Source organism: Uloborus diversus, chromosome 4, assembly GCF_026930045.1.
Source record: "Uloborus diversus isolate 005 chromosome 4, Udiv.v.3.1, whole genome shotgun sequence".
Classification (NCBI taxonomy): Eukaryota; Metazoa; Arthropoda; class Arachnida; order Araneae; family Uloboridae; genus Uloborus; species Uloborus diversus.
In genome coordinates this window covers 71,280,256-71,300,163 of record NC_072734.1, presented here as the reverse complement: position 1 = coordinate 71,300,163, position 19,908 = coordinate 71,280,256, and the positions used below count along the sequence as shown (strand labels likewise).

At 35.3% G+C, this 19,908-nt stretch overlaps 1 protein-coding gene across 1 annotated transcript in view; it reads right to left on the bottom strand.

Moving 5' to 3' along the window:
* The window catches only part of LOC129220628 (cadherin-23-like), a 185,540-nt gene that overhangs the window by 48,794 nt on the left and 116,838 nt on the right, over window positions 1-19,908 (bottom strand). Inside the window, 12 exon segments of the mRNA XM_054855057.1 lie at window positions 89-341; window positions 3,028-3,095; window positions 4,718-4,873; window positions 5,166-5,333; window positions 6,340-6,528; window positions 7,212-7,354; window positions 7,944-8,022; window positions 10,714-10,842; window positions 10,929-11,063; window positions 11,157-11,255; window positions 14,070-14,159; window positions 17,976-18,175. Coding sequence (XP_054711032.1) covers window positions 89-341; window positions 3,028-3,095; window positions 4,718-4,873; window positions 5,166-5,333; window positions 6,340-6,528; window positions 7,212-7,354; window positions 7,944-8,022; window positions 10,714-10,842; window positions 10,929-11,063; window positions 11,157-11,255; window positions 14,070-14,159; window positions 17,976-18,175 — 1,709 coding nt within the window.

Genomic DNA, 19,908 nt, shown 5'->3' with positions numbered 1-19,908 from the left:
GCGAAACTGAAGAAAATAAAACTTATGAAGTGTCAGAAAGAATTTTTTTTTTTTTTTTTTTTTTTTTTGTAACATATAAAAGCTTTACCTTAATAAAAAGCGGAGGTAAGAGTTTCCCAATATTTTCGAGCACTTCGTGTGTGTAGACATCCTTGGTAAACTGAGGAGCATTGTCATTGATGTCCGATACTTCCACGAAAATACTGACAGTGGTCACTTTTCCGCCGCCATCTTGAGCCTCGTACGTCAAAGAATAACTCTTTTGCGATTCGTAGTCCAGGCAAGTGACATCAGCACAGTCCGACACCTTGATTTCACCCGTATCAGGAACAACTTCAAACCTTTAAAGGGAATAAAAACAGCTGGGTTATTGCTCAATATTTCTTATGAATTTTCCTTGTAAATCAACATAATTTTTCAATACATTTTACATATGGGAAAAAAAGCTGTTTAAAACAGTGAGTCACAAAAGTTAATGAGCTATGTCAGGGGCTCCTAAATATTTCTGATTCGGAGCACCCTTTGAAGAATCAAAATTTTCTCACGACACCCTAGTCTAGTTCTATTATATAGGCGAAACCCGGGTAACGTGAACACCTTAAGCTTTTCTTGATTATTGTCGTTTAGTTATAACTTTAGAAATTGAAACAAATGTTTATAATCAGTCTTCATTTAATGCACTTGCGTAATGCAATAACAGTTGTCCTTAATATTAATTACACTATTAGATATAAGGCCAGTTTTCAACAACGGCATGAATATCCACTTTGCCCAACACCGCGGGTAAAGTGGATTCGTTACTAGGGCAAAGCGAACAACAACATTATTTGTCATGAAACTAAACATTAAAATTAAAATAACCATCGAAAATTAAAGGAACATATCCAAAAAACATTTTTTTGCTACAATGCTAATTATTGTAGTTATTGCAAACAAAGAAATTGAACTTAAAAATAAAATTAACGTAGAAAATAAAAGGAACACATTTAAAAACATTTTTTTGCGGCAGTGCTAATTGTTGTTGTATTACAAACAAAGAAACTGAACTTAAGAATAAAATAAGCATCGAAAATTAAAGGCTCATATTAAAAAGCATTTTTTTACAATTCTAATTATTGCAGTAATTATTGTAACAAGCAAAGAATTTTTTTAAAAAGTCAACATCCAAAATTTAGGAGCATATTAAAAAAAAAAAAAAAAAAAAACATTTTTCTGCTACAATACTAATCATTGCAGTTATTACAAACAAAATCATTACCATTTTCGAATGCTGAACACTCTTTATGACACCACTCAGTACAAATATGACATTGTATCCTGTTTTCTATTGGCTGATCAGCTTCTTCAATGAACATTTCATCACAGAAAATGCACCTTACATCATCAATTTTTTTTTCTTCCTTCTTCTTATCATTCTCTTATGCAGTCCTATGTTTTGTAGTAGAGATTTTTGATTAGTCTTTTTGGTACTTCGTCTTTTTAATAGTCTTCTGAGAAGGTTTTTCGAAACACCATCTAGTTACTTCATGAAAGTCTTTTTTGATTTTTCAAATTTTTGTCTTTGATTGTCCTTTACTGGAGTACTTGCCTGGAGTGTAGATCTCTGTAGTTTTTATTTACATGTTGTTATTGGTTTTACAGGATGAGGAATAGGTAGTAAAACGGAAGGACTGTAGTAGTTCGTAGAACTTTCAGGTTTGAGTGACATCATTGCCTTGGACTTATTCTGTTGTTTCAGATCCCATGGGAGTATAGTCTTGAGATCTTAATATTGAAGGATTTTCAGGTTCGAATGAAGTGACGTGTCATGACCGGGCAAAGTGAATATGGTATTCACTTTGCGCAATCCGCTTTGCCCTTCAGGTACATTTTTGAGGTTACTAAAAATTACTAGAAAACCAGAGCATCTAAACTCGTCATCTACGGATAGTTGAAAGCTACATAATCGTACATCAAATCCTACTCATAACAAAGAACATGTCATAAATAGTATTAAAGTTATAAAGGAAACACTAACCTTTGTAAACTAATATTTTTTTCTCCAAAACATACTTTGTTCGCTCACTGGCGTTGTATTATGTGAACTTCTCCCGACATGTTTGCTGCACACGGAGCGGCAACAGGCGACCGTGGCTATGACAACGTGGCTGCCGGCCGTCTAATTATTTGGGAGTTATAGGCAAAATTCGCTTTGCCCGGGGTATCCACTTTAGCCGGGTTTCCCCTACATATTATTGTTACCATGGACATTTCACGGCACCCCTCACCTCTTCCTGCGGCACCCCTGGGTGCTACTGCACCTAGTTTAGGAACCCCTGAACTATGCTATATAACAGGGATCTCCATCCATTTTTACATAAGGGCCACATTGTAAAAATTTTGAGGTGAGGTGGGTAAAACACGCAACAATATTTCAGTTTAAAATTAGCTTTAGTCCTCCCCCCTCCCCTCATACACCCAAGATTTTTTTAAGTAAGCGCTCATTGGTGTTTAAAATTTTCGGGTTTTTTTTTTTTTTTGTTTTTTCGAAAAAAAAAAAAATGCTTAATGGAAGTATATTAGCAAATTAAAAAAAAAAAAGTTTTTTTTTTTTTGTAAACTTCTCGCGGGATGGTCAAAATCTGTTCACGGGCTGGATGTGGCCAGCGGGTGGTACGTTGGAGACCCCTGGATAGATTTTTGATGACTTTAAAATCATGATTCAATGACCACCGCTGATTTCCTAGAAACGGTAAAAAAAACTTAACTTGCAATATTTGGCTTTATTGCTTCAGTGACATCATAGTTCCTATAATAAGTATGCAAATCTCAAGTTATCTCTGCATCAAAATGCACAACTGCATTAATAACTGAAACAAATAGTGAGGGAATTAAAATGTTTTTAAAGCATCATTTCAGGCAAGACGATTTACTCTTTGTCAAAGATTAAGCCTATTTGCCCTTTTATGCAATCTAAACGAAGGATGCATTTGTTAAATATGAGTTTTATGAAAAAAAAACATTTGTAGTTGAGTTATTATAACATACTTGTCTGATCCAAATCCTTTTAGAGCATATTTCACTTTTCCAAAGATGCCACTGTCAGAGTCAATAGCCTGTAACAAAATTAAAGTTCTTGTTAATCCTGTATAAATTTCATTCAGTCTAATTTTTCGAAACAATTATTAGAAAAATTTAATTGATAATAAAATATGTCATGTTGAGGCACAACATATCTTGTACGTTGATGTAGAATTCCTTAAGCCTTAAGATCACCTATCGCAAATTATATTCAGCTTCACTGCTTCATTAACCTGCAAAAGTAACCATCTCTCTTTGTAAGACTAAGAAGTAATTGTACGACTGGGGGACATATAGGTAAAGAATGCGTTGTGAATTTCAGAAACTAATACACAGAATTCGGTATCAATCGAAGTTATTGAGAAGCAGGTTAAGATGAGGCATATGTATATCTTTTTTGGAAAACATGAATTGAAATTGAGCTGGATTTGAGTTTGATTTAAGTTGGAAAGTATGAGCATGCGTGATATGAAGTCGACGTTGGAATATCATACAGTGCTGGCCAAATTATTAGACTAAGACTGTTTTAAAAGCAAATTCTTTATTGATTACATAACTATAGACACATTAACGAAAAGCGAAATAATTATGTAATATTTAGTATACATTCCTTTGTTCTTGATGAGTATCTTAAGTCTTTTTATACTTTTCACAAGGTTTACACCATTTCTTAACTTTTAAAAAAGGAGGTAAAAAATTGTTTATACTCACTATTATATATACTCACATACACATACTCACTAATTAATTAAAACTAACTTTAAGTATAACAAAACACACTAATAAAAAGAACTAGTGAACTGTTTAAGCTGATTGAGGTTATGTTCCTGGTAGGTAGATAAACAAAGAACGTAAACAAAGCAGACAGTGCTGCTACCTGCAAACATTAAATTATGCTAAAATAACATAATAATCAGTGTACAGTATGTACTGTACTTTAACAGTAAAATAAATAGTATTTTAGTACAAATAATGTACAAAAAAGAAAAAAACTCTTTAGTCTAATAATTTGGCCAGCACTGTAAATAGTTACATCTTTATCCTTCCATAAATGTGTTATTACTATTATGATTTCGTGCATTTGTAATCATTCCAAAAAATTGGCAACGCAGGAAATAAACATAGAAAGTTTATGTGAAAGAGAATGTTTGTAAGATTCTACAGAGTATTGATGTTATACTGGTACGGTTCTCTTTCAGTAATGGTTACCGGTTTTATCATTGATTTTTTACAGAATGATTTTGAATTATTTATAAGGCTTAATGGGAAAAAATATATTTATGTTTAAATATATCAATATCCTGAAATAAAATTATGTTTCCATGAAGACATGAAAGTTTGCAAGTTATAAAAGTAGGGATTGCTTTTGATTAAACTATCAAGTCATAAATTTTAAGTCTCCAGCTCACCGGGAAGTTAATTAAAAATAAATCAGACATAAAACAAACAGAGTGAACGAAAACGCGGTGAAAATACTTTTTTTGATTAGTTCTGTTTACATCCATAAATATAAGATCATGTTTTAATTAAGGCGAGAATTTTTATTATGTGAAAATATTGCCTGCGTTTTGTTATTTCCAAGATACTTAGCTACAAAATTGCTTTCTTTGAAGACAAAAAATGGCATAATTTATTATTTATTAATTTTACTACTTACAGTGAGAGTAACTATATCGGTACCAGGAACGATATTCTCAGGCACCCTTAGAGTGTACTGATCTCTGTCGAACATGGGTGCATTGTCATTGGAATCGGTGAGGATAACGGTGACGGTTGCTGAATCGCTGTCAAATCCATCTTGCACAGCTTTCACCTATTTGAAAAATACAGTATGAAAACTATTATAAGCAATATTCACAGTATGACAATTATCTTCAGATGTAAGCAATAGCGATACACAGCTTAGATATTGCAGTTGCATACTTACGTTCAACACATTTTTTTGTATACGCACTGCGCATGGGCAGAACAAAAGTAATGATGCTTTGTTCTGCGCATGCGTTTTAGTGGCGCTTTTTCGCAGTCAAGCCAGTATAAAACTTCATATGAGAACGGGGAATTCTAAGGGACAAACACTAAATTAATAGGGGAAAATGTTCACTTACATTAAAAATGAACATTCTTTTCTCGGGATTTTCATAATCCAAGCTACTTGCATCTGCGATTCGTATGATGACAGGAGTCCTGCCGATTGCAACAGTTGGGAAAACGGCGAACATTCCATCCGAGTTCAGGACATTTTCCAAAATGAGGGAAAACTTTGCGTTGTCACCCTGAAAATTATAAATGATGAATAGATTGGTAATTCAATCGGAATTTATTATTTCTTATTTAACATTTAAAGACAAGCTATTGTTTTGATCTAATTGGTCCGGGTTTTTTCATCTTCCCAAAAAGAATTAATGCAATGAATATCGTTCTATAGACAAGATACAAGCAGTAGTTAATAAATGTTCGTTTCAGAAAATCAGTTTAGTTTTCATATAACGGCACTAAATATGTGTTTGACGAAGCTGCTTTTCTCAACATTATTCTGAGAAACGTGAAGCTACGATTTCACAGATTGGTGATTGTTTATTTCCTATGTACGAGTGCTTCTGCATAATATCTTCGATTTAATTAGTTTTAGGACGAACTTTACTTGACCAAACTTTATCTCTGATTTTGACCTGCAAAGTTTGATTCGCATTAGAGGTGGTACAATACACTTTGGTACAGTAAGTTTTTTTCTTTTTGCCATACTAAATGAAAAGGGCAGTTTTAACTGTTTCGCTAGCTCCACTCACTTACAATCGTGAAATACTCTTGGTTTATAAAAATCAAAAGTGAAATTTTGTTTAGAAGATTTTATTTTCGATCTCAAGTTAAAATAGAGTCTACGAATCGTTTTGATGGATTTGTCGCCCTCACACAAAAGTTACTGTCAGAAAATCCAACAGTTAACTCTCGGATTAACTCAAGATTGTGAAATACATTTATTAGAATAAAATATTTTAAAACCAATAGTTTTTCCCCCTTAATTAACACTGCACTGAAGTACAGAACTTTTGTAGCACAAAAAAAAGTGCAAAAAAGATTCTTACATGATTGAAATACCCCCCCCCCCCCCCACTGACCCAAAAAATCTATCCTGGGTAGTTTCACGCTCAAATAAAGCACTGTTTTGAACCGATAACATATATTGCTAAATTTAGATAAACTTGAACCATATTTTGAGAAGTAGGTAAACTGCAGCCTGCCGTGAATATTATGATTATAGTAATGCATAAAAGTACTAACAACATCCAGATCTGTAACAACTATATTTAGTCCAGGAAGCGGAGTATTGGTCCCAATGTCTTCACCTATAGTAACATTGAAATTCCGTTCATTAAAGGTTGGTTTCTGATCATTCACGTCTCCAACTACTATCGTGATATTGGTGGTAGATGAATCACCCACAGGAAGTCCATCCACCAACTCCACAGCCTGTAAACAGCAAAAAAGATTTCTGCTTAGTATTCTGTTCAATATTATAATTTATGAAAAAAATATATTAACTGAATTGTATTATGTAAGGTAAAACATCAATATATTTCCAGTGCTTCAGTAGTGGCTACTTCAAGGATTAAAACACAATCGCAGTGGTCAAAGTGAAGTACATTTCTAAAATGTGGGTGTACAATATCAATTACCTCTCTTGAAACTCAATAAACGTATTGTAGCCCAACTCTTCCTTAATCGTCTCATTTTATAAAAATGGCAGAACTTGAAATGAACAGAGCGGCCATACATTCTCCTATCCTTACTTACTTTAACTTCAAATAACCAATGATTAAAATTGATTCAATATGATATTTACATTAAGTATCAACAAAAAAATCACATTATTATTGTTCATTTCTTGCTTTAAAGTATATATGAGTAAACTTGAAGTGGTTACTACTAAAGCCATGGCCACTACTGGTGTTTTACTTTATTCTCTTATTTTCTGTGGATAATCGAATTCCATTTTATGGAAATCCTTCCACAAATTTAGATAGTAAAAGTCCATTTACTGACTAATAATGGGCTCCAATTCGATGGAATAGATATACAACTGCTACATTTTGAAGTTGTAATAACATAACAATTTAATAATGCATCGTGAATGAAAGACGTAAATTATTTACTTTTATCCGGAAAACATACAGTCCGCCATTTTCAAGAATAGCAGGATCTTCTCTATCGATTGGGAAGTTCGTTTGTAAAGTTGTTGTAAAAATCTTACGGCTATCACTAGAAATCGGTCCCAACTGAAAATACTCTTTATCATCTAAAAACAAAGATAAAATAACGCTCAGAATTGTAAAAAATAAATAAATAAATAATATGAATTATCATATTTTATTACAAATGCAAAAAGAAAGGAAGAACAATAGAAAAACACAGAACACTAGTATTGATTTACAAAATGCAGTTCCACATTTTAAACTGCATTATTACAGCTGCATATTTGAAACTGATTATTTATTTATAAGTGCGTATTTTCGCAACTGTTGTTACATAAAAATTTCAAATTCTTCTACAGAGAAGTTTTAAAGAACAATTATTTACAAATGTAAAGTTCAATTTGTAGGACACGTTGCACTATGAATGCATGGGAATTTAATTTCAAATTTCTACCTTATAATTTCAAAATGTTTTTAATGTTTGAACGAATATCGTAGTTCATGCAGAGTTTATAGCACAAAATATCGTGCAATGATATTTTGTGCTATAAACGTATACAAAACGCTATAAACGTATATAAAAGTATGATATTTGTGTTAAATTTTCAGTCTCAAATATGTATTTTTAAATTTTTTATTCTGTTGTTTAAAAAAAAAACTAAGCAAATTCCACACGGATAAAACGAAACTTACCATCTTGAATCACTAACATAAGATCTCTAGGGTCTCCTGAATCTCCATCTCGCACAGCCAAGTTTAAAACAGATGTTCCCTGAAAACAAAAGCAGATTGATAATTGACAACAATGGAATGAAGATTAAACCAATACGTTAGCAGAAAATTTATATAAAAGTTATTCATATATTTTTTTAACCCAAAGGCACTGTTAAAAGTATATACTTTTTGCAGCTGTCTCCATTTGTTTTCCTTTTTTTTTTTTTTTGAATTAAACTATAAGTTTATACTTATCCGACATATGGCAACTGTAACTATCAGCCGTTAAATTCTTAACCAATCAGGTTTGAAGTTGATCGTAGTTCTATGAGCTCCGATGTTCAGCAAACCATCATTCATCCGGACTTCGCGACCTTAATAAACCCAGGGTCGTATACAAGGGGTGTGTCTTAGGATTACCCCCCCCCCCCCTCTCGAAAAGTTCGGTTTGACATTTAAATGTTCGTTTATATTTAAATATTTCCAAAAATATTGTTCCAAAACTCAAATGTCTTTCATTTGTATCTTAATTCATATAACGCTTTCGTAATAGATAACCCGACGACTTGAACATTAGCAAATAGCGCAAAGCTCCGTAAGAAAGTTTTTAACCCCCCCCCCCCGAAATTATTTTCTGGTTACGGCCCTGAAAACCGGATATCGCTTAATCCGGGCAGCTGTGAGATGCACAGCCATTTAGATGTATGCTGTGTAAATAAAATGCAAATTCGTGCACTAATGTAAATTTGTAGGTCGAATTTTGAATTTTTGAAATTTTCTCTCATAAGCAGTTTAATATTTCATTCCCTTGAATTCAAAATATATTTTTTGCTGTGTACAGTAGTTTGTTTATGTAACTGAGCTCATTGTACGGGTTATTTTACTTAATCCGTACTTTGATTAATTGAGACGATCAGAATCCCCTATTAGTTCACATCAATGAAGTTCTACTGTAATTGAATTTCTCGATCTAAGCTTACGTTCATCTTCTAGCAAAGACCTAAGCTTTAACCAATGATATAAAAAAGTGGTTTTCAGAGTGGTTAGTGAGCTCAATGCTCAATATTGATTGGTTAAAAACTTTGTTTTCAACTATTCAAGTAGTCGCTGTACGAATGAGTGAACGAACACTTAGTTTTCACGTCTTTGCTAGTTTACTGTTAGTTGTTATTGTTTGTTGGATGAGTCTAAATAACGCTTTATTTTGGACTGGCTGCGTTGCCCGGCTTTGCCCGGTCTACCTTGAAAATAAAAATTGTATCAAGTGACGTATATTCAACAATCAGGCGTAAAAAATAAATAAAAAAACATCATGATTTCCGTTCCAAACAATGACGACAGATGATAAAATACTTTTAAGAAATTAAATCCAGAAAGATGGATTTATAATGTTAACTATGGAAACACAAAATAAAATAAGTTTAAGGAATTAAAATGCGAAAGAAAATGGTTCACAATTTGAATGGAATCGAGATTTCTTAAACTTGATTTAAAAAGGCTTGTAACTTTTTTTTCTTTTCGAGATAAAAGCTTATTTTTTCTACCATAGGTCGAGTTACATCTGGAGTTAAAAAGGTAGCTTTTACCAATGGCGTCAAAAATAAAGCTGTGGGACAATTCCTTCACTTTTTGTTGATTTTTTAATTAAGAAAGTAGTGCCTAAATTTCAGCTTAGCCTAAGAAAATTCGAGCTAAAAACGCAAATAACTCCCACCGTAATTAAGTTAGATCAGTGATACAAACTGCGTTGAACGCGGAAAGGTCTACCCTTTTTAACGACATGTAATATTAATATGTGCAAGTAATTTTTCACCCCCATATTCGAGAATTTATGTGAAAATTAGACGTAAATTGGAATAAAAAAAGAACTATTCATCGAATTATATTCGAACTGCTCTGCAAACCTTTTCAGGACTTAAAGAAACAAGCTGTGAAAATTTCAGCGCAATCGGCTGGGTATTTCTCGAGTTTTGCGAGTTCAAACACACCGACGCTTTTTGGGGACTTCACTTTATACTATGTAGGGATTTGTTTTTAAACAAACCATTCCGAGAATGAGGTTAAGTTAGAACAAGTTACTAAACAACTTACTAGTAACTATGACATCCCTAGCTTTTTCTGGAAATGAAACTTCGGTTAAGCAGAAAGAATGCTTTTTTTTTTAAATTAAGTTTCTCACGGGTCACCTACAAATAGAAGTAATAGGTTTCCGTTTGGATAGTTTAAGTCATTTTTTGATTATTATTTAAATTTATTTTAGAGTATATTATAATTACATAATTCATTGATCTACATCAGTGGCGCCCAACCTTTTTCTACCTGAGGATAGAACCTCATATTAAAATAATTCTCCCGGGCTGGAACACACATAATTTTTTATTTAATAATTTAATATTTATTTTTTCCCAAATAACATGGAAAAAGGAGAGAAATTAAAAACCAACAATTTCTGTTGTCATTACTATGTTTCATTTATTAATTGCATTTGTTTTTCCGAAGCTAATTTCTGAATATTTGGCTCCAAATTTGTCAGGAATCATGCTTTTCAATTTGTAGTATTTAAATGAAACTGCGGGCCGCACGGACGGATCAGTTTCGTGGGCAGCATGTAGTCCGCGGACCGTAGGTCACGTTGTACCGATCTGCATGATTGAGTTACAATACTTTGGCTGCAATGCAAGTTATAGGTTTTACGCTTTTGAACAGTTTTAGCACTTTAACAGTGTAGAAAGTAAGTTAGTTTTCTTACCTGCTCACTGTTTTCCATGACAGTTGCAGTAAAAGGAGCATTTTGGAAAACTGGTGCGTGGTCCTGAATGTCCTTAACTTTAATAAGAACGTTTGTTGTCGATTTTAAACTACGCTTCTCTGCCATATCCTAATGGAAAAAATGTTTAAAAAAATGAATTACTTTCTTGCGTGAAAACAATAATATCGAAATAGAAAGTTTAGAGTTCTGCATACCATAGCGGCTATAGCCATGGTGTAAGATGACTGATCTTCATAATCTAAAGGCTCGCTCAGAATGATTTCTCCTCTGACTCTGCCGCTGCTTACCGCGATCTCACGAACTTCAAACTTCTGGCAGGCTGTTGGAGTCTAAAAAAATTGAAAATCCATTTACTGATCCGGTATTAGAAAATCTACTTAATTACCTGACATCGAAGATACTGCTAGAAATACATAACATACTTTTTCACTCAGACAGGACAGTTTAATTTCAGCATTCATGTTAATATCTGCATCTGTAACAATGATGTCTTGATATACAATAGATCCAATTGGTGTTACCTAGAATAAAGAAACACTGTTTATACAGAGAACGGCTTGGGATATTACTTGCTAAATATTCTACCTTAAAGCTACAGTGCTTTTATTTCTCAACAGTTCTATTTAATGTCACCCATAACAGTGAAAGTACATGTTTTTTTGGTACTTGCACAATAATTTGATTGTAACCCAAACGTTGGGCAATCTTGGGAATGCACTTACATTTTGTTACACAGGTCAATCTCAAAATGCCGCTATGAATAGCTGGCATACCTAACATCCTTGCTCTTTGCCGGGATTTGAACCCGGTGCGGCAGCACTTCAAACTATGCATAGTGGCTTCGGGATATTTGTTTTCTTTTGAAGCGGGAAATATCTCTCATAATACATACACACACACACACACATATATATATATATATATATATATATATATATATATATATATATATATATATATATACACACTGGTGTGCAAAAATTAAGGACGAAGTCGAAAAATTAGCATATCAGCTGAACGAAGAGGCAGAGCGGACAGAAAGACCAATCAGGAGATTAAGTAAGGTGATGTGCGGTAGCACATGCGCAGATATGCAGGCAGACGTAATGGGGGAGTGTCTGGGTAGTATAAAGCATGTTGTCGGTGTAAGATCAGTAGTTCTGGCAAAGAGATTGCACGCCGTATAGCAGTTAAAATCACACCGAGTTGCTGCCTCAGCGAGAAACGGCGAATAATCAATTTGTTAGGCGACATCTGGGTGCTTTTACCCGAGGTCGAATCATTGGGAAGTTGGAGGACGGCCGCAGTGTGACAAGTGTGGCTGCAGAGTTCGGAATTGCTCACAGCATCGTTTCACGACTTTGGAGACAATTTCAAACTACAGGAACAGCTATCCGGAGGTTCAGTAGTGGTCGTCCACGAGGAACCACACCCGCAGATGACCGGTATATTGTCTTACAGGCCAGAAGAAACATGCGGCAGACAGCGGGAGAAATCGCTAGACACACGACACAGGCGACTGGACGACCGATATCGTGTTTTACCGAGGCCAGAAGACTGCACGGTGGTGGTCTGTTTGCACGACGCCCTATACGGTGTGTACCTCTAACGCTTGCCCATCGGCGAAAGCGTTTTCTGTGGTGCTGGGAACACCGGAATTGGAAAGACAATGAATAGGGACGAGTATTCCTTACACATGAGAGCAAATTCAGTCTGTGCAGCGATTCTCGTCGCATACTCATCTGGAGAGAGCGGGGAAGCCGCAATCATCCCTCGAACATCATTGAAAGGGACAGGTATGGAGGTCACGGTGTTCTCGTTTGTGGAGGCATCATGCTTGGTAGTCGTGCAGACCTTCTCATCTTCGACGCAGGTTCAGTCAACGGAACCCGTTATTGTAACGAGATTCTTCTTCCATATGTGCGTTTTTTTTAGAGGCGCTATGGGTCCGCAGTTTCTTTTCATGGGCGACAATGCACCATGTCATCGCACAGCAGCTCTTAGAGAGTGAGGATATTGAACGTATGGATTGGCCGGCACGATCTCCGGATCTCAATTCCATCGAGCATGTATGGGATTTTCTAGGCAGACGCTTGGCAGCACGTACCTTACCACCAATAACGATTCGGGAGCTTCGATAGCACTGCAAGACGAATGGGCAGCAATGACTCAACAACTCATTGACACCCTCATGGGCAGACGCTGTGAAACCTGCCTAGCAGTCGGGGTAGATCATATCCCCTACTAAAGACCGGATGTTTCTTGCTGGACACCCATCACAGGGATGTTTCGACCTTCAGTCGCATTGCGCTCCATGCTACTTTTTCAATAAAGCTTCTTTTTATCCCTCTGATTTCTCTTTTAGTAAGTGTTGCTTACATTACACATGTCCTTACGTATTGGGGATCTTACGGTATTAAATGTGTTGGTTTGAAAAGCTTTTGTACAATGTTATATTGAAAAAACCGTCTCGTTCTTAATTTTTGCACACCAGTGTATATATATATATATATATATAGTGGTGCATTAGCATTACAGGTAAATGTTGACTTCTCACCGCTCACGAAAGCCACAAAATGCGTTGCTGTCATTGCTGTTTCTATGTTTTTGCACCAACTGGACTGTATTGCGGCATAAAACAAGCAACAAATCATGATTCCTTGAGTGAAGGTAATTTTTAAAGGCATGACATGACATAAATGACAGCCAATGAGAAAGTCCAAGGACGTGTCTATTAGATTAGGCTGAATCAATAGAATTGCAGCAAGGCGGGTTCATTGATTTTGACGTCGTCGCACATGACGTGAAGCAACATTAGGAAATAAACGTAATGGTTTCTTCATTACCATGTGGTCTTGTGGTTAGGGAAGTTGCCTGTCACCTCGACGATCCGGTTCGATCCCCGGCACAGGATCCACTATTCCTCCCGCGATGCATTGCAATCCTAAGACTTCAAGCTAAAAGGTAGGGTGTTGGTGGAGGAAAGTCTGAAATAGCGGTGTTGAATAGATTTGTATGCGTTTCATATTTTAAAAAATCTCCATCAGACTTGTGATACGTGTCAGGTTGTTGGTCATTACTAGCTACAAACCTTTAGTCAATCTTTCAGTGGTATGATCATAGCTTCGTGTAATAATGATATTTGCAAACACTGGTCTCGAACTTTACAGAAACTTATTTGCAAAGAAAAATAACAAGTAAAAGAAATATACTGTGAAACTTATACAAAGCAGCTAACGTTGATCAAAAAGCTCTTTCCTTTTCGAGTTAAACTGATTTAAATTTTAACAAAAATTTTAAAGACTTATTTAGTTGTGAAGGAATATTTCACTTACTTCGTCCAAAGAAAATGAATATGGCATATTTTGAAATTTTGGCGGGTTGTCATTTTCGTCCAAAACAATGATTTCCCTCTTGATGGATATCTGAAAACAAATGAGACTTTTTCATTACATCATTTAACGGAAGATTTTAAAAATTATATATATATATATATATATATATATATATATATATATATAAAAATTATTTTTCAAACAAGTACTCCGCTTTTAAAATATTTATTTTATGCAAGGGCGTAGCGAAGACGGTTTTGAGGGTCACACCTGCCGAGAGCCCTTGGTTTTAGCATATGTTGCACATCCTAATATGGTATATTTTATATATGAAAGAACTTTTATAATCAAGCCCCTCCCCTCGATAGTAGAATTTTTTTCAGAAATCTGCGGAACAAATCAACAAATCAAAAGTTAAAAAGAAAAAAAGAAGAAAAAAAAAAAGTCGGCGAGGTAAACCGACGTTAAATTAGTCCCAAAAACAAATATGCTCTGAGAAATGCTTAATAATAAGATGCTAATACATGTAAATGCTACTTCTGTATTAAATCCCAGAAAATACGGTACAAATCTTCATTAGCTGAAATGTAACTTTTTTTCTCAAAAACATTTAGATTTTTTCTCTTTCCTTTCTTTCAATTATGAAATAGTCTACAGACTTCCTCAAGAACTTCCGACGGTCGTCGCAGCGTCGCGTTGTGCGCTGTTTCTGCTATCCGATCTCTCCCCTACAAAAAGTAAATTCTGGCTGCGCTGGTGATTTTGACAGTAAATGGAAGATGGAAGGATGCTTAAATGTAAACATCACCGCTTTAAATGTAAACATTAGAAATTCAAAATAATGCTTAATGTTACTTAGGCTTTAACGAATGATAAATTTAAAAAGCTGAATGCTTAAAATGTAATAAAACTATTTTTTTAAACATAAAATTCATAAGTTTTTGATTGACAGTGACAGACTATTATATCAGTCTCATGTTCTGAAAGTACACATCAATCAAAAAGGAATCACAGTTGTGGCAAGTGTTAAGCTCAATTTTGTTTTCTTACACTTCGCAAAAATCAGACAAACAATTGGCCGAACACGCATTTAAAAGTTCATCGATTTTTCTTTCTCTTATTCAGAGAAAAGTTGATCTTTTATCACGTAATATTAAGAAACATTTATTAAAATATAGTACAAAAATCAAACCTGTCAAGCTCATAGGAATTACTTCCATCTCCCACCAACTTTTAGACCGGTTATTCAAAGAATAAGTTCAAGGATTGTAAAGCCGACGCATATTGTTGCCCGAAAATTGTAGGTGTTGGAAGTTGGAGCAAGAACTGTCCGACGCCCCGAAATAGGAATCTTTTGTGAAAGTGGAATGAACTTTATTCAAGTTCAGAGAGTTTCATTCATGTCTTTCAGAGTTCATACAGGATATAAAATTTGTGAAATGGTGTTTGTGCATTTTCCTTTATTATCTTTTTTACTTACTTTTACAAAAAAGGAAGTATTGTATTCGCGAAAAAAACTTCACTCAAAATTCGGCTTTAATTTAAATTTTGCTCACCCCCGAATTAATGTTGAGTTTGTTTTCCAACCCGATCACACGCGGATAAGTACCTATAAGAAAGTATAAACATTCGAAATATCCGTTTTGACATTCCCTGAGTTAATTACAACGACTTTTCTCGTGACGTCCGTATGTACGTATGTATGTATGTGCGTATGTATGTCGCATAACTCAAGAAAGGTATGTCCTAGGAAGTTGAAATTTGGTACGTAGACTCCTAGTGGGGTTTAGTTGTACACCTCCTCTTTTGGTTGCTTCGGCCTGTTTTTAAGGGGGTATTTTTCCCCTTTTTTGGGGGAAATCATTGTTAATTTCGATGTATACTCAAGTGGTGTTATAATTTGGCGGACACTTGGCGATATATCGCCAGTCTTTTGGTCGCCAAGTTTGTCGCCAACTTAGCGACAAATTTGGCGATTTTTTTAAAAAAAATCTGATTTCAATTTGGCCACTGGTGGTGATATTTAGAGAGTAAACTATTGAATCACATTAAAATTGCCAATAATGGGAAAATGACATTAAAATTGGCGTAAAAGGAAGTCATGTGATGCACACATCAGCTCGATTTTTTTTTTTTTCGTTTTTAACTTCACTGGACACATTCATTTTTCCGTTTCAATAAGTTTACAGTCAAAATACCAAGGAAGGATTAATCATTTTCTCTTCATTTCCTCTATCACTAAACTCTGAACTTATGAACATGCATGTCTACGGAACATTCTATCAACACAAAATCTATTAAGTATTAAAACAAAAAAGCGAGGTGATTTATTACTCTAGAACTATGATTCATTGGACAGAACTTTTTAAAAGTACTGATTGAGTAAATGAATAATAATAACAATAATAAGTCATGAAGTGTACCGTCCAAATTGTTTGCGTGACATTTGTAAAGAAAATGGCTTTGTTTTAAACAAATTTGTCATTGTGTTTGAAACCTTATGTCAACGTTGCTCTTAGCCATGCTAAACTTCAAAATTGTTATTAAGTAGCATTTCCAAACTTTTGACAATGGATTAAAGGACAATGGATGCAGTAAATTCACATCGAATTTACTGCAGTAAACCGACAACGTGTTCAAACGAAAATTTTGTTTTGATTTTACAGAAATACTAGAAATTATATGTCGTTAAGAGTAATTTTAGGAATGCACATAGTAGTTATCTATCATTCTGTTGAAGAAATCCAATGCGATACTTTAAATTTGAAATTAAAATTTCATGTACAATATTAATTCATTTCATGTACAGTATTCATGAAATTAAAATTACATGTTTTTGATTTACATGAAAGCTTTTCTTTCACACACACACACACACACACGCGCGCGTCGGAAAGTGACGCTTAAATTCATCAATGGTTCAGTGCGAAAAGTGTTTGCGTATATTTCCTTCGCTAATAAACTGCTCATAAATTTGGCAACATGCTTTTTGCTTTGGCAACAATAGCACTTCATTTGAACAATGACAAGCGTTGAACGCAATGCCGAAAAGCTCAGTTACAGCATCCTGAATCTGCAGTGCCAAATATCGTCCTTGTTTTGGGCTCATCAGTCTGGAGTAGCTATAACCGAGTACCAAGCAACAAACCTGATGGATCTGCGTCCAGTTTATCTTTACATTGGTAACTAAAACTATTTTAGCAAACCAGCGAGAGGCTCTCAAACGTGGTACGACTCCACCTTACGCCTTACCAAGTTTACAGGGGAGGTATTTTAGGAGTTGCGGGTAAGGTTTAAAACGAGTTGTTCATTATTGCTTTGAATTTTGTCTCAGCTCCGGTTGTGGGTAATTTTTAGCTTAATAACAAGTTTCATGTGAATTCATTTGTTAAACCTTTAGCATTTTGCCACTGTATAGTAGAGTTAAATATTTACTGTAAAGGAAATTAAATAGAAGAGCGCCAGAGTAGATTCCGGGATGAAGAAACTTATATAGCGGTTGATCACACTAATGGTCTTGTTTCAAGAATCCTCTTTCTTCTCAGGCTTAGAGATAATCATTGCCTCCAGAATGAGTTCAAATAAGCGAAATTTGCAACCATAGCTGTATGCCGAAAATAGTTAGACTTGCATGCAAATATTATTGTAAATTGGTGTTTTGTAACCATTGATGTCATCAACGGTTGAACAAACCCTATTACTTAGCGTCCCGAAGTTCAAAACTCCTTCTTATTGAAAAAAAAAAAAAGCTCCTTGTTTCCCAAAACGCGTTCACGAAAAGCGTTTTTCAATTTGAGCTTCATCACGTTGTTCTCTCACAGTCGGTTCATAATGTTGCACTGTTGCGTGCGTGCCTACAGCGTAGACAATGAATTTTGCAAACAATCTAATTCAGACAATACTAACGGTATTTGGTGGAGCTGATCCCACTCTGTCATCGGTGATGCTGATGATGACATCTGCCGTCTCCTCCTTCTCTCTGTCAAGCTGCCGGATGAGTCTGACCACTCCTGTGTCCCTCTCTACCGTGAAAGAATCCCCGCTGATGTAGTAATGGACTCGTCCGTTATCTGGATCTCTTGCCCTTAGCGTGTAGACTGATGATCCTAAGTGGGAAGAAAGGAAATTATGAAGAAGCAAATATCAAGTCGCTTTTTAATCATATGGATCTTAGTATAAACCAACAAATCCTGGATCCCACTCATGGTCACTTGTATTATGAAAGGTTCGGTAATACAAGGCATGGGAGCAACAATACCGGGGAACAACAGCGGAACAGAAACAACAATATGTTTTTTTTTTCCATCGGATAACTTTCCCCGGATATAAGTGTTCGTTAGGTATTTCATCTTGAAAGTGTTTTCAAGAATTGACTTCAATGGGAAACATTGTGTTGTTTGATGTGGCATGTGATATAACTTTTTCGTTTTCTCCTTTTCGCAGTCAAGTTATCCCCGATATTTCACCTCACAGCTAAGACTAGAGCGCAGAGGTCAGATAGGAAATAAGTAAAACGTCTTGTCTATCATTTTGTGGTCTAAGCCAGGGATAACCAAGCTATAGTTAATTTGCCTCCATGCTTTTGAAAGGTCAAGCTAGCAAAAACCTTTCCAAGCAGCGATATACCAAAAAAATCTTTTTCTCAAGCAGTTTCGTTTGGCCCTAAAGAAGAGTTTGTTTCTAGAATTCAGAGAAATTACCAAAGAAACACGCTAAAGGTTTTCGTGGTTCTTATGCTACTACCCGAGGGAAATAGTTGCCATATGTATGCTGCCACAGAGAAAAAACAGGTTGTTTACCGCTGGTATAACCTGACTGAGTGGTCTGATATACGTTTCCCTTGTTGAGACAGGAATGCAAGGAAACTACGCGCCTCCTTCGGGTCCCATAGAAATCCTCCTAAACTTTTTATGACTTTCGTCAAAATATTCATTCTACGCTTTTGTGACGTCTTCGAAATTGTCACCGTTATCCTCCTAACACTTCACGAGATAAGTCCGTTTTTATCTCATTCGTATGAGGGTTAAAGGCAAGAAAATGAGACTTAATTCAAATAATTTTGACATATAACAAAAGGAATTATACATTCATGTCCAAAATTAAGGTCACTAACATAAAATCTGTGAAAACCAAAAAAATATTCACTGTGTTGCCCCCAAATTTGGCACTCAGGTATATTGGAATGGGAGAAAGAACATAGAAACATAGCAACATGGAAAATATCTTAATTGGAAATTAAGAAACAAGACATATTAAAAAGATCTAAATTATGAATCAGAGATTAAACATTTATCTCGGGAAAAGCCTGTCTAATACGTGATTCCTATTCCGGGCTGATGAGTGCTAAAAAGCACGAAACTGCAGTCCTTGGATGGAATAACTGAGCTGGTGGTCTATTTTAAGTATTTCTGCCTTAGCCCTGGCGTAGGGCGGTAACTTACTACAAAATACCATGCTTTGCCATCAATCCTGCGGTCGCTCATCTGGTTTTCCAATTCTGCATTAGCTACCAGTTTGTTTGGCTCTCTTGGCTCTTTTAAGAGGTTTTTCGCCTCCAGCTCACGTGATTCCTATTCCGGGCTGATGAGTGCTAAAAAGCACGAAACTGCAGTCCTCGGATGAAATAATTGAGCTGCTGATCTCTTTTAAGTATAATACTGAGTGTGACCACCGTGCACTGTAATACAAGCATCACAACGAGTTTTCACACTGTTTATGGGGGTGTCAATTAATGCTTGGGACAACAAAGTCCATTCTTCCGAAAGCGCGATTTTTAACTCTTGGAAGGCATTAAGCGGAGGGTTAGGCTGTGCATTGGCTTCCTAGACCATCCTAAACA